The 26664-nt window shown below is 35.0% G+C and overlaps 1 protein-coding gene across 3 annotated transcripts; it reads right to left on the bottom strand.

The window, feature by feature from the left end:
• Positions 1-6943: 6943 nt before the first annotated feature.
• On the bottom strand, positions 6944-25535 carry LOC109055606 (calcium-binding protein 2-like). Of its 3 annotated transcripts, none has more exons than XM_042759604.1 (7): positions 16450-18122; positions 15009-15221; positions 11938-11968; positions 11073-11207; positions 10808-10917; positions 10587-10734; positions 6944-9118 (listed from the first exon to the last, which is right to left on the bottom strand). In XM_042759604.1, the coding sequence occupies exons 1-7, from the start codon at positions 16489-16491 to the stop codon at positions 9093-9095; spliced, it is 705 nt and encodes a 234-aa protein (XP_042615538.1). In that variant the 5' UTR covers positions 16492-18122; the 3' UTR covers positions 6944-9092. The 3 variants fall into 3 exon arrangements, with proteins under 3 accessions (XP_042615538.1, XP_042615552.1, XP_042615546.1); XM_042759612.1 differs by lacking the exons at positions 15009-15221; positions 16450-18122 and adding exons at positions 24181-24369; positions 25202-25535 and having other exon boundaries at positions 7154-9118; XM_042759618.1 differs by lacking the exon at positions 16450-18122 and having other exon boundaries at positions 15009-15736.
• Positions 25536-26664: the final 1129 nt, after the last annotated feature.

Genomic DNA, 26664 nt, shown 5'->3' on the forward strand with positions numbered 1-26664 from the left:
TTATGCAGGAAATGGATTGTTTTACAATATTTCTGGATACTGTATTTGTGATCTTACCAAATTCAAAGTTTTGAATGGTAGTGTATGCCCACTCGGCTCTATTGTTTATTCTGTGCCTGTTTAACAGTTCCTGATGTTCTCTCCGAATGCCACAATTAAATCTCAGATAAGGTCAGGTTGGAATCAATGACCATTTCAAGGACCGACAAGACAAGTAAACAAGGACTGGCAAAAACGACAGAGACATTCATAGGACCTTATGCTGGTTTGGAGCTCTCATAGTTTCTTTTAACATTAAGTGAAGAATCTTCAACAAAAATATAAAACCAGTTGTGCTATAAATTCAAGATGTGGCATATTCCAAGTAGCCTAATACAGCCTTTCTTGAAAAGGTACATGAGATATATCTTCATCAGATAGCAGGCCACCAATGAGGAGCTAGAAACAAATCCACTATTAAGGCATTTTACTTTACATTGCCACTTCTAATAATGCTTTATTCAGTAAAAATGTTCATTTCCTGTTGTACTCTAACATCAAAATCCACCGACATAATTGTTTAGAACTGGAATGATGGATTTATTTATTAAAAACACAATGCCTTTCACTTCACAAGATGTTAAATGATGAACTGGAACCATATGGATAGTTTGTGGATTATTGTGTTTTATCAGCTGTTTAATCTCTCATTCTGACGGCACCCATTCACTGATCCACTGGTGAGCAAGTGATGTAATGCTCAATTTCTCCAAATTTGTTTAGATGATGAAACAAATTCAACCATCTTGGATGGCCTGAGAGTGAGTACACTTTCAGCAAATTTAGATTTTTGGGTGAACTATTCCTTAAAGAGTGAGACATCAACTGGACAGAAATAGGTAGAGGATTCTGGCAGGTGACAGTAGTGGCATATATAGTTGCCAAAAGCGGGACAGGTCTGATTAAAAGTGTTTCATTGAACTGACGAGAAGAGAATGCAGGGAGGTTAAGATCAGTTGCAGAATGTTTATAGTTGCCAGATTCTCAGTGTATGAAATAATTGATTAAACTCTGCATGGGGCACAACAGATGACTCATGATGTTTAACAGAGCAAGTGAGTCATGAGAGGGCTGGTTAGGGTTCTCATGGCTCCATCTAGTGTTCACAAGTGGAAACTACAGTGGGGCCCTCGTATAGGAACGTATATGTACTTATAGGAATGTTTTGCCCCAAAAATGAAAATTTCCTGAAAATATACTCACCCTTAGGCTATACAAGCTACAGATTAGTTTTCAATATTTGGAGGAATTTAGCATTTCATCAAATGGATCCTCTGCAGTGCTGTCAGTATAAGAGTCTAAACAGTTAAAAACATCACAATAATCCACAAGTAAAATTCCTCTCCTGAACCATATTAGACAATAAACAGTACTTGATCAGTGCATATTTCTCTCCTGATTCAGATGAGACAACTTTTTCATTGGTGAATGGATGGAGGAGTCATATCTTATGACTATCTTTTGACAGATTTATTTATTACAAACACAGATGTTCAATTCATAAAATGTTAATTAAAGGACTGCAGCAGTGTGGATTATTTGTGGATTATTGTGATGCTTTTATCAGCTGTTTGGACTTTCATTTTGATGGCACTGACAACAGACAAAAGTATGCTTTATTCAGATCTTGACTTTTTACACATATAATAAGTGTAATTTTATGTCCTTTAGCACCTGCATCACACAAAGACAGTACAAGCTCTCATGATCCAACACACCAATCTTTAATGTCTACCCACAAGAGGGAGCCAGATGGCCACAAGATTTATTTATCTGTTCAACCAGGCAGGACAGATGTAGGGCAGGAACTGCAAGTCCATTACATGTTTAACCTTACCTGTTTGCTTCCTTGCCTTCTCATGCTCTGCATCTCTTTAAGTCTTCATCACACAACACCGCAGCGGTTACAAAAATGTTCTTGCAATAAACATTAAATAAGCATTTTATAAATATAAAATAAATGTATATAAAATAAACATAAACAATTTTTACAGACAAAATTTAATATGTATATAATTAGCTAAATATAATTAGCTTAAAACAAGATGTCACTCAGGAGATACTATTTTTGTTTTCTTTCTTACAATAATTTACAACAGGATCGAAGGGTTTGATTTTAATGGATGCAGTCAATACTACAATTTAGGTAAAACGTGACATTGGAAATACTGTAGGGTAAAATAAATAATGGAAACAGGTGTTTTATTACAATTTTGAATATTTTTATGTCAAAGCTTATAACATTGCTTCATCTATCTAGATTGACAAAAAAGTACTAGATAGATAGATAGATAGATAGATAGATAGATAGATAGATAGATAGATTTTAGTCAATCAGTGCAATCTGGCTTTATTTAGCCTAAATATAGCCTATATTTAAATAATTATTTAAAAAAAACTGGTGTTGGCTGTTGCCAATAAATCTGTAATATTAGTACGAACTAAACGGGTTCTCGTTTATTTGTGATTACCTTTGGGTAATTGCCAGGCTCATGAACGCGCATACACGTGCACAGGTTATACAGTTGTTCAGCATGAGAGGGGAATTTACAGCGCTCCAGCGATTCCGTCATTCTCATCGATGAGACAGAAGACCGTTGTGAGTAGCTATATGTCTATACACAAATAGAGTCCGTTTGTATAGAGAAACCATTTCAATTTAGATTGCCTCTGATGCACATAAACATACAGTTGCTCAAGCTTGGAATGGAAATGCAGTCAAATCCATTTGGCTTTAAAGGTTTTAATGTAATTTGATTTGACGCGCTTTTATCATGGGATATCTCCTGTATCTGTAATATCTTTTACATTAAAGACTGAGGAAGAGGGAAACTGCAGTTCTTGTTAGAGAGATTAGAGCTCGCGGTGGTAATCTGGATTAGTCAACTGTCCACACAGAGCGCGCGCGTGTGCCATCAGTGATCAACTTCAGTTTTACCCTCTGTCACATTTCAAGAAGCCTAGACACTGATGCAGCATGTCTTAACTGCTAAATCACAATTATGTAAGGGATACTGAACAGCCAGCCGGTCATTATCACAAGAAAAAAACCCTTCACCCGTATTATTCAAGACCCCTTCTAACCCTTACAGAGTTGTTATGTCTGGATGTAGCCTACATTTTTCCTGCTTGCCAAATAAACATGGACATAAAATATTTATTTGAGTTAAAACTGCGTATTTCTCGTACATGATCTATTACATTATTAATAAATAATAATAATAACACTTATACACTAATAATAATAATAATATCAATGTATTGTTCACCAATTCAAATTACTTTGTAAACTTCGCTTTGTAAACTTTTTAAACTTAGCTTCTAGTTTTTCCCTTTCTTGTTTTGATTGTGAATTCCCATTACTCTTTAGATTGCAGTCTGCAACATGATAATTTGGTTTTTACTGTGGCCTCCTTCATGAACATCTTTTTACTTTGCCCAACAGATTCTTCTATGACCATTTTGGCACAATGACAACGCGATTTTTAGCTATGTGAGTCTGTCTCTCGTAGGATGTAAAGCAGAGGTCAGGCAAGAATTAGCAGAACTGCTGTGTCTCTCTGCGGTAGAGTCAAGAAGTTTATCTGATTGTGTGTGGGGTGTGCTTAAGCAGATAGTAGAAATCATCGTGGGCGTTTGACTGGACTCCAAAAACAGGGCTTTGTGCATTGCAGCCATTAAGTAAAAACACCCCCTAAGTAAAATTTGTTGAGACTGACAGAAATATTTGCAAATGTAAGCTGTTGTGTAATGTTAGGCACCACTTGTTCTATAAAAAAAAAAAAAAAAAACCTTTTATAAAAAGGAAAACACTGAAACACCACTACAATATTAAGCATTTCCTACTTATTTTGTAGATTTCTTTATACCACCAGCACTCTTATTGTGGCATTGTCCATTAAAGGTAAAGACAGACTGAAAAGTTTTTATTAATAATCACATGGGCATATTTGATATGACTATTTTCCCTCTCTTTTCATTGAAATGGCTCTCTCTTTCTTCCTTTTTCCTGCTCTGTCCTTCATAGCTGTGGGAGGTATTTTATTTCTAATGACAAATATGCAGGTATGTTCATGAATGATTATATTTCATGCATGCAATGCATCAAGGTTATGATCAATTGCTTGCATTACTTGTCCTCATTACAGGTGGGGAACCTTTTTGACTCTCATAGATCAACAATTATTACAGTCTATAATGGGGCCTTTGACTCTTCATCAGCTATCTTTCTTATAATCAAGGTAAGAAGTACACACACACACACACACACACACACACACACACACACACACACACACACACACATACATAGATGCATTGAATAGTCCACTGTAATTAAAAAAGAGTATCAGCTGTTACTCTTTCTGCAATCCATGATATCCTGATAACCATTTCTGAAGGTGCTCTGTGAGAGAAGGGTTTCTCTTCGCTCCTCATTTCTCTTCCTCTCAGCCTGCAAACTCATTCATCTCCTCCGGATACTTTTCCTTATGCCAAAATCACACATTCCCCATCCCATCCCAGACAACTACAAGTATGGGTGAATCAGAGGATAAGCTGAGTATTAACTGAATATACAACAGTTCAAAGGTTTTGGGCCAGAAATTAATTATTTTATTCAGCAAAGATGCATTATATTGATTAAAAATGACAGTAAAGACTTTTACATTGTTACAAAAGATTTATATTTTAAATAAATGCAGTTCTTTTAAACTTTAAATTCACCAAATAATAATAATAATAAAAAAAAGTATCATGGTTTCCACAAAAGCATGGACAAACAAGACAACTGTTTTCAACACTGATAATAATAATAAGAAAAATTGAAATGAATTCTAATTCAGATATCGTTTATATGATACATTTATGTTTTTTGAAACAAATAAGTTGAATAATTCCATACATTTAAAACAAATGTTATATATTATTGTAGATAAAATAAGCATGTTGTATATATATTCTATATTTAGTATGTAGTAAATCTGATACAGTCTTAATTACGTATAGTACATGATTCATGCTCTTATCCATATTAATTCAAATGCAAATCCTTATTTACAGGATGAGCTGTGCTAAATCACATTGCTACAACGTTAAACAGTATGAGGCAGAGCGAGACCTGAGTTCAGATGGAGGCAGAGATGCAGATGATGAGCCACTGGAGACTGACACACTAAAGCTAACAGACAACTCCGAGAAAGGTGCTGCTTTGCCAACATAGGTCTTAGTTGGGTAGAAAATGACACTGCATGATTACTGAAACATATCTTATCAACAAATGGCTGCTTCTTATTCTTCTATAGACAGTTTTAGGAGCTGTGTTCTGTCCTGGTTCTTCATGTAGCACCTCATATGGCTGTCAGTCATGCATCTGCGGCATTATTTCATTGGAACTCTGAATCCAATGCTCAACAGACTGGCCAACCAAGACCCAGACATTTTTAAACAGATTTTCTCACTACTATGATGCTTTTCAGTGAAATCTTTGTTTATGGTAGGTGCCTCTCAGTTCAGAAAATTAACTGGAATTTGAATGACAGCAGGAGGAATTTACTGAATTCAAAAACATTCAACACAATCAGGTAAATTAAAGAATTCTTAATTGATGTAAATGATCATATTAAATATTTATAAATGATGCTTTCACCCAGTTCTGTGGAGTTATCTGTGCTCTCTGGAATGGCCTGCTAATGGACAGACACAAAAGAAAACCCCTAGATCCAGGTCAGTTGACAGAGAAATGTGAAGATCTGTCTTCTCACACCATATTTCTTTCTCATTCCCACCCTGGATATTTTTGTAGGTGTGTCAGAACGGGAAGCAGACCTGTGCTCGTCTGTTCTTTCTCTCCTCCTCACCTCTCTGCAGTGCCTGTTGTTCTCCATCTGTGCAAGCGTTCCTTTCCTCCCTCTCCAGTACGTCACATTCATCCTTCAGGTCCTTAACCATTCTTTTCTGAACGGAGGGAATGCTGAACCCTTCTATGTAAATCTATGTTTCCCAATACACTACAAAGAGTTATTATACATACAGTAAAGTGGCCCCAAAAGTATGTGTACACTTGTAATTGCATGAATGTCACTGAGTTTTACCACAAAATCAAACCAAGTGGCATTTATAAATAAATATAGCTTTTCACAAAAAGAGGTTAAAAAAAAAAAAAAAAAACAATATACTGAGATACCGTTCAGAATGAAGACAAAAAACATTGTGACAATTTATAGTTTGCAAATGTTAGTGGAACATGTCAATAGTTAATGTGAAGTTAGTTCTTAGAAAATTCTAGCATTATATCTTTGCAGAGAACTTCATTTAATATTTTGTTATCTAATGTTAGAAAATTCATACATTTTAATTATGTCCATTTGAGGTTTAAAATACTTTTTGGGGCCGCTAGATGTTGATTCTTGTGGAAGCACATTTCTGCCAAAAAAAAAAAAAAAAAAAAAATCATGTTTTGGTAAATCACAATTATAATATAAAAAGCCAAAATGATACAAAGTTACAAATATCAGATAAAAAGTCAAAACTGACATAAGCTGAAATGTGATAAAAAGTGATAAAAATTGTGAAATAAAACAGGAATTTTTATCAGAATCCTTGACATTTTGATAACTTTTTATCTCAATTTTGACTCTTATGCCATATTTAAGACTTTTATCTCATAATTTCAGCTTTTATCTCATAACTTGGTATCTCACAATTTTGACTAATAATGTTACAATTATTGTTCTTTTATGTCTAAAACATGTTTTTGTTTTAAATACAACATGCTATGAACATAAAAAGTAATAGTTCTGATCAAAAATGATTAGATATGTGGCAGAAATGTTCTTCCATAGAATAACAACTACAAGATATGGTTAAACGCTATATGGTAAAACTATATAAATACTAAAAAAGCCTAAAAAAGTGAGTTTTTCACATCAAACCTAAAATCCATATGAAAGATTGCTCTATAAACATTTCCAGCAGCATTTGATTAAAGGGGTTCTTGATTATGATTTCACTTTTTAACTTTAGTTAGCGTGTAACGACACTCAAAATTCAATGCAAAGGGAGATATTTTATTTGACAGAAATCACTTTTTAAGGCCTACAACACACGGCTAGTAGGGACTACAAAGAGCTTCTTCCTGGGTTGGTGACAAACCCTAAAATTTACAGAAGCCCTGCCCCTGGGAACACGCAGTAGTAGAGTTTTACTGTTATGAATTAAACAATCACTCTACAAAAATGCTACATGCAGTCATGTATTCTGCTGTACTAAAGCTTTAATAAGGATAAAACCGTATATCAAAAGATAACATAAACAGCAGTAGCATTAACGTATCTAAAAAGTATGAGACAACTACAAACAAAAAACATGCCATTCTGAAGCGTCCTGTAAGAGCCATGCTTGCACAGGTTGTGTTCGACCCTCTTTAATAATATTCTCTGGGTCTGATTCGGGCTCAAATTGATAAGGTAATATATTGACGCCAGACGCACATACAACTTTCCGTAATGGTAAGGGGCGTGATGTTTCCGGACAAATATGTGAAAAATGTGTTTTTTTCTTTTTTCTTTTTAAACAAAGCATGAACACATGTTACAGTGCACCCCATAAACACAGTCAAGCCTTCGAAAATAGCTGATTTACCACCCCTTTAAATATTCAGTTTTAATTCCTTGTGTGTAAACTGACCAAAATCATTAACTTGTTTTCCACAGCTTTTACTGTAGATGTTAGTGTATTTCTGTGTTTCTGTAGGTGAACATCATCTTGACTGTCCTGACTCTACTGGCCTTCATTCTTCCTTTCTATGTGTTTCTTCACTGCAGAGAGCTGGCAAAGCAGCGAGAGAATTCACAGAGCATTTTAGAAGACTCCATACAGGAAACATCAATGTATTCATTTAAATCACTTCATCTATAGACATACTTGATTAATGCATATGATTATGCAGATCTATCTAGGCCATAGCTTTTGTAACTGACAAAGGGAAAATAATAAGCATTGTGATTATTGTGTATTCACGCAACTTTTTTTGAATTTTTTTTTTTTTACCACCACTGTATTTTAGAGACTTAAATACTCAAAAATAAGAGTTAATAGTCAGCATTTAAATTAATTCCATTTAATTTAATTGGTTATTGAGTATTTACAATCTTTGAGCACAGAAATAACAAAACAAATATTGAAGTATTTATATATATAGAACAGATATTTAGATAAAAACATTTGTTTAAACATAATGATTAAGGAACAAGGAGAGATCACATGGGTGTCAGGATCTTTACAAGGGATCTCCAGAGTCTTCAGGAGTTGTATAATATCCAGTTTTGCATATTAAGTGAAAGTGACGTGACATACAGTCAAGTATGGTGACCCATACTCAGAATTGGTGCTCTGCGTTTAACCCATCCAAAGTGCACACACACAGCAGTGAACACACACACACACCGTGAACACACACCCGGAGCAGTGGGCAGCCATTTATTTTGCGGCGCCCGGGGAGCAGTTGGGGGTTCAGTGCCTTGCTCAAGACATTAAAAATAGGTTATTAATATCCTGTTCCCACAGGGAAAGCATTTACAGTCCTAAAAGCATCATACAGAAACTTTAGACCCATTAACCAGTGGTTTACCTTCCAAAATGCACATAATACTGATTTATATCTGGCATTGCATTGTCAGTCTACAATGACCATGTACACCTCATATACAGTTTTCAGTTGTTATTAATTAAATTTCCATATAGCATGCTTTTATAAATAATGTGTGCTACAGCTATGCTTTGTACCCTTACAATTCTGAACATAGGTGGAAACATTTTTTTATTTTTATTTTTTTTTCAGACCAAAATGCTAAAATAAATTAAATAAGAAAAACACATTTCCTCTTTGTCATAAAAACAAGCAAATATGTAAACTAAAGGTCCCTGTATGAAGAAAGAGTATGGTTTAAATAATTTCATAAGGTAGTTAATTAAAGCAGACGCATAGTATTTCACTCTTCATGTTAGGAGTTGGCAAACTGATTGTTCTCTTCCTTTTTCATGAGTCCTCTAAGTTAGCGAGACATCATTCGGACAAACTCTGTTGAGCATAAAGTGTAAAATAGGTTAGTTAGAGATGAACAGATATATTCCTTCCCAGTTTATGAGTAGAAATAGCCAAGTACTATAATGTGTGTGTGTGTAATATATATATATATATATATACATACACACACATACACATACACATACATATCAAAAGTGAGTTACAAATGAGGAATATTCATTATAAAGAGGCATATATACATGCTATATATATAATTTATCCATTCCATAAGCATATTTTATATACACTTTCCGGCTTCTTTATTAGGTACCCCCTTTTACCATCAAAAATGCCTTAATTCTTTGTGGCATAGATTCATTAATGAGCTGGAAACATTTCACAGGGATTTTGGTCCATATTGACATGATAGCATCATGCAGTTGCTGCAGATTTGTCAGCTGCACCACACATGGTGCAAATTTTTGCACCACATCACAAAGGTGCTCTATTGGATTGATATCTGGTAATTGTGGAGGCCATTTGAGTACAGGGAACTCATTGTCATGTTCAAGAAACCAGTTTGAGATGATTGAGTTTTGTGACCTGGCACATTATTCTGCTGGATGTAGCCATCACAAGATGGGTACACTGTGGTCATAAAGGTAAGGACATGGTCAGGAACAATACTGAGGTTGGCTGTGGCAAAAGTGTGCCAAGAAAATATCCCCCACACCATTACACCAGCACCACCAGTATGAATTATTAATACAAGATGAGATGAATCCATTCGACCCTACCATTTGAATGTTGTAGCAGAAATGGAGACTCATCAGACCAGACAGCCTTTTATCAGTCTACTATCATTCAGTCTTGTTGAGCCTGTGCGAACTGTAACCTCAGTTTCCTGTTCTTAGCTGACAGGAGTGGTACACAGAGTGGTCTTCTGCTGTTGTAGCCCATTTTCTTCAAGGTTGAATGTGTTGTGCATTCAGAGACGCTCTTCTCCATACCTCAGTTGTAGTGAGTGGTTATGAGTTGCTATTGCTTTTCTATCAGCTCGAACCAGTCTGACAATTATCCTCTGACCTCTGGCATCAATTTGGCATTTTTACCCACAGAACTGCCACTAACTGGATATTTTCTCTATTTTGGACAATTCTATGGTTGTGTGTGAAAATCCCAGTAGATCAGTATATCTCTGGAATACTCAGACCAGCCCATCTGTCACCAACAACCATACCACATTCAAAGCCACTTAAATCACATTTCCTTCCCATTCTGATACATAGTTCGAACTTTAGCAGATCTTCTTGACCATGTCTACATCCCTAAATGCAATTACTTGTTGCCATGTGATTGGCTGATTAGATATTTGCGTTGACAAGCAGATGAACAGGTGTAGCTAATAAATTGGCCGGTGTGTGTATATTAACATGAATAAAGGCTATACATAATGGTTTTCCCAAATGCACATGCAAAAATCTAAATTCAAGAACCCATGGAGCACAATTATAATTCTAACCTTCAAAGTCAACCTGCCCGTCTCCATTGAGGTCAACATCCCTGAGGATTTCATCAATCTCTCTGTGGTTGAGCTGCTCTCCCATCAGCTTCTTCATGGCTTCCCTCAGTTCAGCCAGACTGATCTGACCATCACCGTCGGAGTCAAACTGAGATAAAAAGGGGTGTGACTTTAGAAAACTTGGGAATACAGTACACCTGACAGTAGAGTGGAACACTAACCTCTCTAAAAGCATCTCTCAGTTCTTTCACTCCGATCATGTCTGCTGTCTCAGCCAGCATCTTTGGGCCCATCAGGTCTACAAAGTCCTCAAAGTCCACTCTCCCGCCACCTAGTGAACAAACATACAATCATGTAAGAAATCTCATGAATGCACCCTAGATGAGTGGTTCAGATATTCATGCTTTACTGAGTCTGTTCTTGAATAAAACTCTCAGTATAACTGAGATAATGAAGTATAATGATAATGACAAGGTTGCCACTCACAGATCTGCTGACTGAGTTCAATCAGCTCCATTTCTGTGGGCATGTAGCCCATTGTCCTCATGCACTCGCCTAGATCCTTACAGCTAATGAAGCCGTCCTTGTCTTTGTCAAATTCTCGGAAGGCTTCTTTTAACTCTAAAGGCAGAGAAAGAATGAGAGAGAGAGAGAGAGAGAGCATCTTCTTCTTTGTTGACATTAATGTGCAATCTGTCTGTGCATTAAGCGGATTCTGAAGGATAAAGTTATGGTGATCACTCATATCATTTGTCGGAGGAGTGGTTCATCCGAAACTACTCATACTTGTGCAATTGCAAAGCACAAGCTGATGTTTTTTTTTTCCTCCATAGAACACAAAAGGAAACAATGAAATTATACAAGCTCAAATGCTGTACAAAACTATCTTATAAGTGGTCAATATGTCTTTTGATGTCATACAATAGCACGGTATGAGGAAGAGACTTGAATTCAGTTTATATCACAGCTTTTTTTGAGACTGATGATATATTTTCTAGAAAATATATATTTTTTTAAAATAGAGAAATGTGAATGAGAGCTATGGGATATTCTCTGATTTTCTCCTTTTGTGTTGCACAGAAGAAAAAAAAAATATACAGGCTTGGAAAGACATGAGTGTGAGTAAATTATTTTCATCATTTGGATGAATTATTCCATTAAATGTATCTTATCAAGGATTTAGAGGAGACTGAAGGCAGATTCAAATAAATTGAGAGAGATAATGGCAAGAATCCTTTTTGATGGAGGGAGTGATGTCAATAAGGCAAGGAATCTTATCTTTTTGGATGGTGGCAGAGTTTAACGTTCTTATTAATATAAAGCATATCAGTGATGTTAGATATCTCTGTACCTTCAATTTCCTCTGGCCGTAGATCTCTGTCCTGCAGTGAGTACAGATTTTAAAGAGACATACAGAGACAAGCTATTAGGACAAACACAGATATGTAGACAGGCACTTACATACAAAACATAAAAAAACATGCATAATAATTAAAATAATAAATAATTAATTAAAATAACTAAAATAACAATTATAAAAAAATATAATTAATAAAATAATTGAATTAAATTACAAATGATGTGGAAAAATAAAAGAAAAATTGGTTAGAAAGTGTGGGAACCCTGTATTATAATCTCTCCTGTAATCTGCTTTGCCTTCAGACTGTGCTTGTTGAACTGTCACTCAAAGTACATTGTACCAGCGAGCCTTACGCACACCTGTCAGTGTCGCCGGGGGCAACCATCTGCACACCGCTGCATGAACACGCGGGTGGATGAATGAAACACATGAGGCTCTGATTACCAGTCAGCACAAGTAAAAACAAAAGGAGTGCCCGCACGTAAAATGTGCTTCATATCTCACATAAACTTAATGCATCTTCTCCTTTCCAGGGAAAGATTCAACTGATACAGAATGACCACCATACTTGGTACCATAACACACGCTATGGGCATATTCTTTGAAAAAAAAAAAAAAAAAAAAAAAAGTAACCCCCCCCCCACACAAAATACTATACGTATAAACCCCATTTTGGGGATAACCACTGTTTCACCCATATCACATATGTACAACATACTGCATACAAATAGTGCCTATGAAGTCCATGGTAATATTAAAGAAATAGTTCACCAAAAAATGAAAATTTGCTGTAAAATGTACTTACCATCAGGCCATCCAAAATGTAGATGAGTTTGTTTTTTCATCTGAAGAGATTTGGAGAAATGTATCTTTACTTCACTTGCTCACCAATGAATCCTCTGCGGTGAATGGGTGCCGTCAGAATGAAGGTCAAGCATCTGATAAAATCATCACAATAATCCCTGTAATCCACATGACTCCAGTCCATCAGTTAATGTCTTGTGAAAAGCTGTGTTTGTATAAAAAAAAGCCATAATTCTTTACTTCAAACTTTTTCTTCTGGCTAAAATATGAGTCCTCTATCTATGCTTTTTCCAGTGAAAAAGTTGTCTCATCAGGAGAAAAATATGTACAGATCAAACATGGTTTACAAACTTACACCTTGATGGATTTGTTTATTACAAACATAGTTTTTCATGTCACAAGATGTTAATTGATGGATGGAGTTATGTGGATAACTTGTGGACTATTGTGATGTTTTTAACAGTGGTTTAGATTCTGAAGGCACCCATTCACTGCAGAGGATCCACTGGTGAGAAGGTGATATAATGCTACATTTCTCCAAATCTGTTCTGATCAAGAAACAAACTCATCTACATCTTATATAGTCTGATTATATTTTCAGCAAGTGTTTTGCATTTTTGGGTGAACTATTCCTTTAATGAACTTAGAATATAACTATGGGTTTTATGGATTTTGTGCAGTTTTTGTAATTGCTCCCTTAATAATATTGAGGTCCTGAAGCAAAACTGACTGAGAACCACAGTGTTATGATATTATGGATTATTAAATTATCTAAGGATAGAAAAGCACACATATATTCATGTTCGTGGAAATGGAGAAACTCAGTCATTAAAACATTATTAGCATAGCTCCAAATAAAAAAAAGTACAAGTGGAGCAATGAAATCTCAACTGAATCAACATTTATACATTACATAAGTAAGATAATAACAAATGGTAGAGTGATTTAGATTTTGATCTGATTGACTGAGCCTGTGTTTTGGCAATGGCCAGCCAGAACATATTCACACAGCTGGCAAGTATTTAGGCAGATTACTACCATGAATTGGCAAGCATGATGCAAGCAGCAGTAGGATAAGGTAACTATGGTGAACAGATTACAAGGGTCCATGTTGCCAGGTAACAAATGGAGCTGAATGGAGTTCACAATTTTTTTTTTTTTTTTTTTTTTTTGTGAAAATCAGGTACTCAACATACAATATATAGTTTTTACAGTCTGTTCAACATGTACCCTAGAGCCTCAATAAGTGCTGCACAACTAAGCAGATAGTGATATTACTTGGGGAAAAGGCTTTAGCTAAATAACTATGTCACAAACAATTTCAGGGAAATTTTACATTGGTTTTGTCTTTTTTAGCAATTTCTACAGCTTACACCCTACTCTAGCCACACAAAAATAATTCTGGGATTATCAGACAGATGGAGACATTGATATGAAACATTAAGCTACTATAAAACTACACAGTTGAACACTTTCTCTCTGTTTTTTTGACCACTTCCACCAGACTGGAGGAACTGATTGTACTGCCAATGGTAGGTGAAATATCTAAGTTTCACCTCTCTTTGGAGAAACATGCACAATGATTGTCTTTTTTTCCCTGCAAAGACATAAGAAGTTTTTCCAAGATTCTCCCATGAGTAAAAAAGTACATTATACTAATTGTTTCTATAAATCATAGCCTGTATGCTACAATTGACAGCAGAAGGATATTACACTGTCTCAGTCCCATCCATCAATACTGGAGGCTTCAGGATCTAAATTACAATTTTAAAAATAATTAATTTCTTCATTCACCCAAACCACATCACTATCAAGTATTATTATATTATACTATATACATTTCAGATTTGGTGCACACTTGAGAGTAATTAGTAGAAATGCATTCATGTTAGGTTGTTGAGTGCATTTATGTCTATTATGGACACTTTAATGTAAAGTATTAAATTTAAGCATCCTTACAAATGCTGCATTAAGGACTTGGCAACATAAAAAATGACCTGACATTGACTCACAATGGCGAATAATGTGGCCAAGCATCCTCCAATCACAGGAACGGGAGATGATGGGTCATTATCGAAGTAATGGTGGCTCAAGGGAGGTTAATAGGATTTGACTGAAGATGGATAAGACAGAAAATGATAATCTGATTCCCTGATGGGAATTCTGACACTGATGTTCTATATATCCACACCATGCATTTTCTAAAAAAGGCTCGTTTGTGTGTGTGTGTGTGTGTGTGTGTGTGTGTGTGTACATACGAGTTGAGCCTGAGCGAAGCTTTGTCGGAGAAAGATGCAGGCTGGGCCCACGATGTTGTGTAGCATGGTACAGTTCTGAACCAGAGCACATATCGGCTCCTCAAACTGCTGCCCCAACTCTTCATCATCCTCATCCTCAGCTGCCGCATCACCGCTGCCTCCTAACATGGCGGGTGCCAATGGCAGTCCACTGCCTTCCAGGGGCGGGACCCCCTTTGCAAGGAACCATTTCATTATGCACCAGACAAAATCGCAGTCTGACAAGGACTAATACTGCTGTATGTGGTGAAATTAACTGTCAAAAAAAATCATCCTGCCGATGTCTATACTACAAATGACATTATTATTTTATATATATAAAAAAAAATCCTGGGAAATGAATCAGTTCTAACAATTTTTTCCCCCGTGGAAAATAAAAGGAGACATTTAGAAGAATGTCCGACCTGCTCTATTCCATATAATAAAAGTGGATGCTGACCAGGGTCTGACAAGCTTTAAAAAAGCACCATAAAAGCATCACAAAGGTGCACTATATTTCAAGTCTTCTGAAGCCATATGATTGTTTTGTGTGAGGAAAAGCCTGAAATTTAGGTTGTGATTACTGGAAATCTTAAAAACATTGCTCAAAAGCCATGGTCACCATTCACTTTTATTGTAATAGAGCAGCTTAGACATTCTGCTATAAATATCATGTATCAAATATAATCCATCATTATATATAGTACTGTTTAAAGGTTTGGGGTCAGTAAGGGCTGTTTTGTTAAATTAATTAATAATTTTCTTCAGCAAGGATGCATTAAATTGATCCAAAAGTACAAGACATTTATAATGTAAAAAATAAAAAAATAAAAATAAAAATAAAATTAAAATAAATGTTGTTCTTTTGAACTTTTAAAGACTCCTGAAAAAAAGTATCCCTGTTCACACAAAAATATTAACCAGCACAACTGTTTATAGCATAACAGTAAGAAACATTCAGCAAATCAGCATATTAGAATGATTTCTAAAGGACCATGTGACACTGAAAACTTTGGTAATGACTGGTGAAAATGCAGCTTTGCCATCACAGAAAAAAAAAAATATATATTTTATAAAAAAATATATTTATAAAAATATATTTTTAAAGTAAAAAAGTTATTTAAAATTCTAATAATATATTCCAATAATACTTTATTGCTGTATTTTTGATCAAATTAATGCAGTCCTCAAAATAAGAGACTTCCTTTTAAAAATTAAATAATATTACCAACCCCAAACTTCTGAAGTTTGGTGAAATGTTCCTTTAAGCAACTTAATTGCAACTTAATCAATAGCTTAACTTATTGCATCCATAATACTGTCTGCCAAAGGCCAAGTAAGTAGTTTCAAGTAATTTTCTAAATCAGTCTCACTAATCTACTTCTTAAAAAATAAAATTTTTTTTTAAAAACTGATATCTTACCTTCTTCATACTGCATCTTTTAGATGGCTTCGCTCCCATCATTTGTATTTCTCTAATTCTCACTGCTCCAACTCTTTCTTGTCATCTCTGTCCCTCCCTCTGTCCCTCCCCCTCCCTCTTTATCTCTCACTCTTGGTTGCTGTCCTCAGATTATTACATAAACTTTGCGACACACGATCCCTGTCGTCAGAATATCCCAAGAGGGGTGGAGTTGCTTAAACAAGAGGTGATGGGTAGTGATGCTAATACCAATAAAAACGACTGCTTTGGGAGCAGTGAGACCTATTCCTTCAGCCAGAAAAGGTATTTCCAGGGTTTTCTGAGCACTCTAATCCTGATGCTCTCGGATATTGCATCTGTTGTCTGTTTTCGCTCTCTCTGCATGTTCTTTATCGTTCCCCTTCTTTCTTTCTCCATGTAATTCCACATACTCATTTTGACTTGTGATGGACTCTAATCGCACTTCTACTGCAAGTGACTGTTCTGGCATGGCACAAAATAGGAAGGGATGGAGGGATGAGGAGTAAAATGTAGAGAGAGAAAGAGAGCAAGGGGGTGGGATAGGGCTTCATAATCCGCAACATTCCAGATTACATGGTGAGTGCAACGCAGCTGGCAGTGCTGATAAGGGAATGTAGGATTGCAGAAAGATTGTAGAGAGCAGGTAGACAGACATCAGATGGTTTTTATAAGGGTGATGATCTGCAGTGTCAGGGGTCAGAGGTCAAAAGGGTCAGATGAGAGGATAGATGGTCAGTAGATGAAGCCAAATCAGGACTTATTATACATGTCAGTGTAGAAAATAGGAAAATAGTGAGGAAAACAGGAAAAATACTGAGGAAATTAAAAAAATTATATAATAAGTATATAAATAAATAAATATCTGTATAACAACTACCCCCAGACCTATCCACATTGTTTTGTTTTGCACTAATCTACTCATAACCCCCAAAATATGATATTATGGACAAAGGTCTTCTTCTTGGTATTAGCAGGAGAAAAAACATTTACAATGACTTACAGAATTACTTCATAGTGTTATGTGTGTGTTATCAGTGAACACTGGTGGAAATGAAATTATGCTTGTCTATGAGATTAGACGAGTTTAAACATGCAGGTGAGCGCAAATGTATTTATTTTTTTCTCAGAGATCTCTTAGCCTTTTCATCTCTCCTACCCAGAAGTAAGACGAGTTTTTGGTCCAGATCAAGGTATTACTGTATTCAATCCCACATTCATGCAATATTACCATGTAATCTCTTTAGATTCCATGCTAGGCTTTCTCTCGCATTCTATTTTATGCCGAACTAAGATATTTTAATTTCAAGTTAAAGATAAATGTGCTTAAAAGCTCTCAAGGCACAAAGACAATGTAGGCATAAAAAGACGGGCAGTTTCATAATACAACAATATTGCATTTCAATGATATTAGATTTGTTAACATGCACTTTACAAAAGCTCCCTAGCAGAAGAGGACAGTGTCAATTCAGTGAATTCAGTAGGACTATATGAATGATTTAAATATGAATAATGAATATTTCCTTTATATCTATTTAAAAAAAGAGGGGTCTTATACACCCAGTAGAATAAGCTAAAGCTAGAGCTATATATTTTTGTTTTCTTCAGATTCCTTTGTATCCACCTTCAGCAGCTGCATTATGGGGAATATAACCGCTAGGGGGCACCAAACAAGCACTTTTGATATTCAAAGGGATAGACAAAGCACAATTTCATATTTTTTCAAAAGGTGATTGTGGTACGAAATTCAAATAAAATTAAATAAAATGAAAAGAGAAATAAATAAATAAATAAATAATTAAAATTAAATTACCACACAAAACCTTGGACTTTCTGTATTTTGTCATAATCTTAAAGACCTTTTGTTCTAAATGCTTCTGCATAAATGCTTAAAATTAGTTTTGTATACATACATATGTAAATTATGTGTATGTACAAAACTATAATTATAATTATATTCATATTTTTAAATGGATGTGTTGGACTGGAGAGTAAAGGACAAGCAGTCAACAAGTGCACAGTGAATGTGGAGAAGGATGATAGTATATGCTCTCAGTATAAACTAACCAATCACAACAAATATTCAAATGATGTATCATGCCAAGCCAATCATATTCCATTCTAGTGTACTTAAAGGGATCCTCCACCCAAAAATGAAAATATTGTCATTAATCACGTACCCCCATGTCGTTCCAAACCCGTAAAAGCTTTTTTCATCTTCGGAACACAATTTAAGATATTTTTGATAAAAACCTGGAGGTTTGTGACTGTCCCATAGACTGCCAAATAAATAACAGTGTCAAGGTCCATAAAAGGTATTAAAGTCGTCGTCAGAATACTCCATCTGCCATCAGATGTGCAATCTGGGTTATATGAAGGGACGGGAACACATTTTGTAAGCGAATAAAACAAAAATAACGACTTTATTCAGTAATTCCTTTGTCAACGGTCTCCTGTGTCTCTCCATATTACCATATGCTGTGTGTGCTCTTCTGTATCATCCGTGCCACAAGGATGCGCTGTTTCTAAGTGTATTTAGCTTTGATTAGAAATAAAACAGCGCATTTTTGTTTTCTTCACTTACAAATTGCACGTCTGATGGCAGATGGAGTATTCTGATGACGACTTTCATACCTTTTATGGACCTTGACAATGTTATTTACTTGGCAGTCTGTGGGACAGTCACAAACCTCCAGGTTTTCATCCAAAATATCTTAAATTATGTTCCGAAGACAAACAGAGCTTTTACAGGTTTGGAACAACATGGGGTAAGTGATTAATGACAATCCCAGTCAGGGGAAGAACCTTATATGGAGCTTACAACACCTAGTTTTACGATGCATAACCTCATCTGCATATCATTTCCATACATATTCCCATCCATGTGACACCATGTTTAAAGGAAAACACCAAGTTTTTCCATATTCCACTATATTCTTCCCTCAACTTAGACGAGTTGATACGTACCTCTCCTGTCTCAGTGCGTGCACTTAATCGCTGTAGCATGTATGCTAGCATTTAGCTTAGCACCATTCATTCCTAAGGTTCCAAACAGGGATGAAATTAGAAGCTACCAAACACTTCCATGTTTTCCCTATTTAAATACGGTTACATGAGTAGTTACACTAGTAAGTATGGTGACACAAAATAAAACGTGGCGATTTTCTAAGTGGATAAAAAATTATAACTATAATGTATGGCAGAAGAGCACTTCGCAGCACTTCGACCTCGGCGCAGTAATAACATCACTCCTGAAAACTCCCACTCTCAGGAGTGATGATATTTCTGCACCGAGTATATCCGTATTTTTGCATATTTCCCAAAAATGGCAGTCATTTTTGACCACAAACAACATGAGTGTGACTATTTTTTACGACCATTTACCTTTTTTGAATCAAGTCCAAGTTTTTTTTTTTTTTTTTGTGGACATAGTGACTGCCATAAAAGCCAGCGAGTTTCATTCCATTCCGATGAAGTAGTGATTTTAAAAATTTCAACCAAAAAAAAATGTTCTGGTCTAAAATGATCGAACAATACCAGATGGTTAACTGCGTTAGAAATCATGCGTGTTATGATGAATGCCAGATGAAGTACTGTATCAGCCTCAGATGTCACCCCCACAGACCGTTGATGCATACAGCATTTCAGGAGTTTTGAAGTCGTCATCGGATTGGTTGAATTATTCAGGATTTCTGGGAGATGTGCGCTCTCTTACACTCCACACCTAAAAAAAAATACTCTGACACCAAAAACCCCCCCTTGTAAAAAAAAAAAAGCCGTTGTGTTTACAACTGTGATAATAAGCGTTTAACTAAACACTGGAGTAGTGAAATATTTAAAGTTCGTGGCATAGAATCTTTGAAATACGTCCAAGAGTTTTACACACGGTCTGTTATTGTGGGAACATGACCAAAACATGATTTATTACTTTATCTGTCAGTCATATGGCTGCTTGGGCGGTCCTTGATATTCAAAGCGACCAAAGTTCCCACTTCCCAGACCTTCTGCCGTCAGTCTGAAAGTGTGGCTACGTGAGACTAGGTGAAGTAAGACTTTCAAGTGAAATATAGACATTACTGAAGGATCTCGAGTCAAAACAGGTGAAAGGTTGAACGACATGGCCATATTTGCCATAATGAAGCAGTGGAAGATAAAGTTCATGTAGGAGAGTAGATGTTAGATGGAATGACCCACTGTGTTAGCTTGATAGGAAAGTGGCAATTGGAAAAACTAAATGTTAGGGATGTTTATGTCCCAGGGGTTGAATTTTATGAAAACTTATAGTTTTACACATTTTTCTTTGGTTATGTCAAGATCACATTGGAACTGTCTTGGAAACTTTTTCTTAACCATATTTCTGACTTTTACTTTTATACTTTTAAGAAATGTTTTGCGTAGCCTATACATTTTATTGTTTTGTCAATGTCCCAGACACAGACATGTTTGAATACACAATTATAATATTTATTTTGTTATGGTCATTTAATGAAAAAATTAAATACATTGCCCCCCAGAACAATGAATCTCATGATAAAGTTGTTTATGTTTCTTAAACAGAAGACAAAAGTGTTTGCATACTTTTGATGAAATACTCTAGTTTACTCAAAAAAATGTTTAAACCATAGTCATTTCCACCACAGAATGCATTATTCGTACATAATTTAAGATATTTGGAAATGTTTTTCCTGAAATGCATATATATACATTGGACAAATTAAACAAAGTGTGAAAATAGTTTATTTTCCTTTAGTCCACAGGGCCAAAAGTGCCCATTTAAACATTTAGTCTTTGGTTGGCATACTTTTTCACTCTGCTGTTGTTTTTATCTGTGCCAGAGTTGACTAATTAAGATATGAGGAGTCTATCTGTGTCTGGAAGCATATCAGCAGAACATACAATAATAAAACATACTGCAATCTTTGACCATACTGATTTACATATCAGCCTTCTTGGAAATTTCCTCATCTAGTGCCTGCCAATGCCCAGTAAATGTGCTTTTAAGGTGTCAGGTGGCACCTGTAATCTTGGAAGGACTCTACTTTGAGTAATATAAAATACACAATAGTTATGGTATGATAATAATGGTACTCACTAATATTTGCATCCATCGCTCTTTGTTAAAGCACTGGTGCATCAAAGATCTTAGTGTCTTACACTAAGGGATAAGGGATAATCTGCTCAACACACATTTCTTATTCTGAGACATCTATGATTGTACATTTAACACATTAACAAGCTAACATCCACTTTCTCTATATCCTATTTACTCACACATATGTGCACAGGCAGATTGGTGTCTTCCTATTGGCACACAACCATGACTTACATTAAAACGTCACATTTTAAAGTGATAGTACACCCAAAAGTGAAAATCTGTCTTTATTTCACCCTCATGTTATTCCAAACTTTGATATTCTTTCTTTCTTCCAAAACAACACTGGACCCCACTGACTTTTATTATGTCCTATTTACCCACACATATGTGCACAGGCAGATTTTGTGTTCCACAGAGTTCTCACTCATAATTGTTTTTCATGTAATAAAGAACCAGCCGGCGACACTCTTGTACAGAGTGGCTCCTAATTGGGTTACCCGTTGAGACCTGGTCTCTGATTGGTGGATTAAATTATTCCATTGTAAAACAGACAGACAACTGACCTACAGATGATGAAATGTAGAACGTCTCGTTTCTGTTGATTCAAACAGCTTCTGTACTTGTTTATGTGTATATGTGTGTGGGCTATGGAGGAGATTTGGGTTGTCTGCTGTATATTGGTGGACTGTCGATGGATTAAGGCCAAAACACAAGAGATGAGACAAAAAACAGAGAGACACCAAAGCAGACAGAAAAAAAAGGTGTCAAAAAGTAGAATGTTTGTGTAGCTGTCAGCATGTGATGCATCCTAAAGTCACACAAATATATATTTTTTAACAATATTTAATTTGACAAGAAATAAAAGTGATGTTTTCAGTTTTTTTGTGTGTGTGTGTAAAAGAAGCCATGTAAAACAATACACATTGAGATATTTTATGATTATTTTACACTGTATTTAGATTATTTTTTTTTAATGTGATGAATTTATATTTTATGTTTTACAAATTTAAAATTTAGCATTTAATTCAATTTTACCTTTAATTTTTATAAAAAAATTTCCAGTGTACATTTAAAGCACTTGAAAAATAGCAAAAATAAATAATGACATTCATTTTCCAAAGAAAAAAGTTTGAAACTGTTAATCAACTATAAATCAACAAGCAGGATATACAATTTCCTGTACAATAAATATATATACATATTTGTTCATTTCAATGGAGCAAAAAGACAGTAACATTGTGATTTCAACATCTGTGATAATGGACTGGTACATATATTTATTAGACTTTTTGAAAATTCTCATGCGTTGGGTTTAGTGTTTAGTTTGTGGTATGTTGGATGTCCCTATGATCACAAAGCTGTCCCCACATCTAGTGTGTGATATATTATTATTATGATGACCGAAGCTGGAGTGTTCATAAGAGAGTTCTTGTGAGTGAATCAGTTTTTAGATCTGATCTCTTGAGTCGTTAATCTCACCCATATAATCCTCCCCTTCTCTATCAATCTCTCTTATTCTTTTTCTTTCATCCCTCAATCTCTTTTCCCAGCCTTTCACTCCTCCTCATTTTTCTCCCTCTCAGTGTTTCTTTTTGACTTTGAATGATATAATTTCTAAGATTCAATCTCTGCTCTGTAGATGTTCAGCATAAGACTATACAGTACATTTTTATTAGATTCTGACACATGCCAAAGGATAAAATTTGGTATATTGTTGTTACCTTCTTTTTAATGATAATCAGTCATTAACAATTATGTTCTTTGGGGGCCTTTGAGACCTCAAAAGCTTTTTAAAAGCCAAAAAAGTAGTGTTTCATTATGTTTGGGAATGTAAGCTTTAAAGAATGAAGTGTGGTGACTAATAGATCATACATCATACTCTTTCACCTTTTCTTCCAGTACAGAGCCATAATCCTCTGAAAGCAGAGAGTGTCAGAAAATTATTATTATGATTATGGTTTTGTAAAAGGGTTTAAGAATGAATAAACTACTGACTTGAAAGAGTATGTGAGGGGAGTGTAGATGAAGGGAACAATTCTGTGTTTCGATGTAGATTTTTTTAGCAATGAAAAATGGTACCATTGTACCATAAAAAAACAAACAAAAAAACAAACATATTTTTTTTGTATGTAGTAACATACTAATTCAGTTTATCTACTTTACAGTTTCATGTTTAAAACTGAAAATTGTTTGTACAGCAGTCTTTGAGTTTGAAGAGCAAAAACTCATTTAGGCTTCCACATGCCCATGTGACCCATTCACAAATAGAGACTCTCATTCAGAATCAACAGCTTTTAGACAGTCTTCACACTAACCATCAGCATAATAAGCACTGTTGCAACATGAAAGAATATGCTAATATAACATTAGCAATCACAACACTTTTTTTTGAGTAGTATATTGAGTAGATCACCGTTTTTAGTTTATCTTCATAAAGAAACATTTTGATGTTCACTGCCTGTGAACTGAATTAACACATTGTCATCCTTAATTAACCATTCCAGAGTTCAGCAAACCAAAACATTTGTCTGAATCAAGACCATGACTGACAGAACAACAGCTCACACCTCAGCGCAATATGAAAACATGAATCACTTCTGTGACACAGAAGTCCATACCTGACCAAAGACAGATGCCACAATGGGTCTGAGTTTCCTGCGCTCCGTCTCGACTCCGAGGGGCTCTGTGTCAGGGTCAGTGGGTGAGTTCAGACTGAGGGTTTTAGTTTTGGGAGGCCGTTTGAAGCTGCCGCCACCTGAAGATGTGCTCCATCTCCTCAGCTTCTCTATCTTCTTCCTAAAGGACCCCTACATTTACAGTATGGAGCAAAAGAGCATTTTATGATCAAATGTAAGCTCCAAGTATGAAATGTGGAGACCAGGACTATATCACATGGGCTATATTATATATCAATAACAATTAGATCTTGAGGCAAGTACAGTTGCACAAATGTTTGTACAACAGTAGTGTTTTTTATTCTTTGCCCTCCCATAAATCATTGTATTATAGACTACAGTTTATTATATTATACAATACTATAATATGGGGTCAGTAAGTTTTTTGTGAGTCACTGAAGACCAGAGTAATGGCTGTTGAAACTTCAGCTTTGCAATCACAAGAAAACATTAAATATTCAAAAACAAAACAGAAAACAGTTATTTTTAAATTGTAAAAATATTTCTATATATATATATATATATATATATATATATATATATATATATATATATATATATATATATATATATATATTTTTTTTTTTAGTGAAAAATATATAAAAGGCTGTTTAATGGCATGTTCCATTGGGACAATTTACCCCTTATAGTATGACAACATGAATTGGACACAAATGTTGTGCTAAATGAACTGTATATTTGCAATAATGGTTAAAGTGTGTTTGTAAAGTTTTTTTTGTTGTCAAAACTATAGGCTATGTGCCTGTACAGAAAACCTACTCTAAGAAACATTAACTGGACTAAAGGGTGACAACCAGCCCCGGTCTCCCTGATTTACTTCGAGCCTGTCTTTTTCATTTCCATATATTGTTCATTGCACATACATAGTGTCAATCTGTCAGACTTATTACATTTTCAGTCAGTTGTGCTCCATCTCCTAGGCTTAGGCTCAAAGATCACTTACCTTTTTGACAATCTTGTCTTGAGGAACCTCAATGGTTTCCATGCTGCCTGCTTCCATTGACATTTTTCTCTGTGATGACTGATGAGCATTAATGCTTTTCTATGGATCTGTGTTTTGTTTCTCTCACTCTGTCTGTTTAGATTCTGTTGCAGAAAATTACATTGAGTGTTTCAATCTCTGGACATCACTCGCCCCTCCTCTGTCTCTCTCTCTTCCCCCCTCTCACTTTCGCTCCCGTCATTCATTCTCTCTCAATCTGTTCCTCTTTAATACTGTCCCTCCATCTATCATTCTCTCTTGCTCATTCATATGTAGGTTCTCTGTCTCCTCCCCCCTTCACTGTATAGATGCTCTGTGTTGAATAAATATAACAAATATTTTCCCATTGCCAGATATATGACACATACGTACGAATTCATGAACAATAATACAAGAAAATTAGATTTTAATAGTTTTAATTATTTTTTGGTCAAAAGAAAACTGATACAAACATATAACTCATATTCAGTGTCATTTATTGTTCTTTTTTTTTTTTTTGGGCAAATTGTTGAAGGCAAATTCACTAACACTTTAGAATATTGTTTCTTACTTACTACATAACTAATAAGGAATTATTAAAGAACTAACAGGTAATTTTTCATTAACACAACTCACTACTGTTAACTACTAAGGAAGATTAGGAAGATACTTATTAATAAAGAATAATCAAATAATTCTGCAGGACTTATTTCAAACCTGAAACATTAGGTCTATTCTAAAGTGAAAATATAGGGAACCCATTAGTAATTAATTAATAATTATCACATAATTCTGCAGGACCTATTTCAAACCTGAAACAGTAGGCATATTCTAAAGTGGAATTATAGTGAACCCTTTAGTAATTAATAAAGAATTATCAGATAATTCCGCAGAAACAACTTAGAACCTGAAACAGTATTCTAAAGTGAACCTATTAGTAAATAATAATTACTACATCATTTTGACTCAAATCAAACTTACACTCTAAAAAAACTATAAAAGTAATCATAAACATTGTAAAATACACGACACAACTTGTTTACGATCTTTATTTCAGATGAGAACAGTTCTTAATACAGCATATTTTATTCCATTTTAACATGTATACTGCCCACATTTAAACTAATTTAACAAACATTTTATAATCAAAAGTTAAACATTTAGAAGCAAACAAAATGCATATTTCATTTCCATTATAGGCTGATAAGTGGACTGTAACAAAGTTGCTACTGTAGTAGTACTTTGTACTTGTCCTTTTACTCAAGTAATTTTGAAAATGAATAGGCCTACTTATAATTTTACTGGAGTAATATTTCATTAGGGTATCTGTACTTTTACTCAAGTACTTGATGGGCCACAGCCTGATTATTATACTGATTATTTGCATATAACTGTTCAGTAGTAGTTATTTCATAGTGATTTTTCTTGCACCTTAACTAGTAGAT

The sequence above is a fragment of the Cyprinus carpio genome, chromosome A1, assembly GCF_018340385.1.
Source record: "Cyprinus carpio isolate SPL01 chromosome A1, ASM1834038v1, whole genome shotgun sequence".
In the NCBI taxonomy this organism is placed as follows: Eukaryota; Metazoa; Chordata; class Actinopteri; order Cypriniformes; family Cyprinidae; genus Cyprinus; species Cyprinus carpio.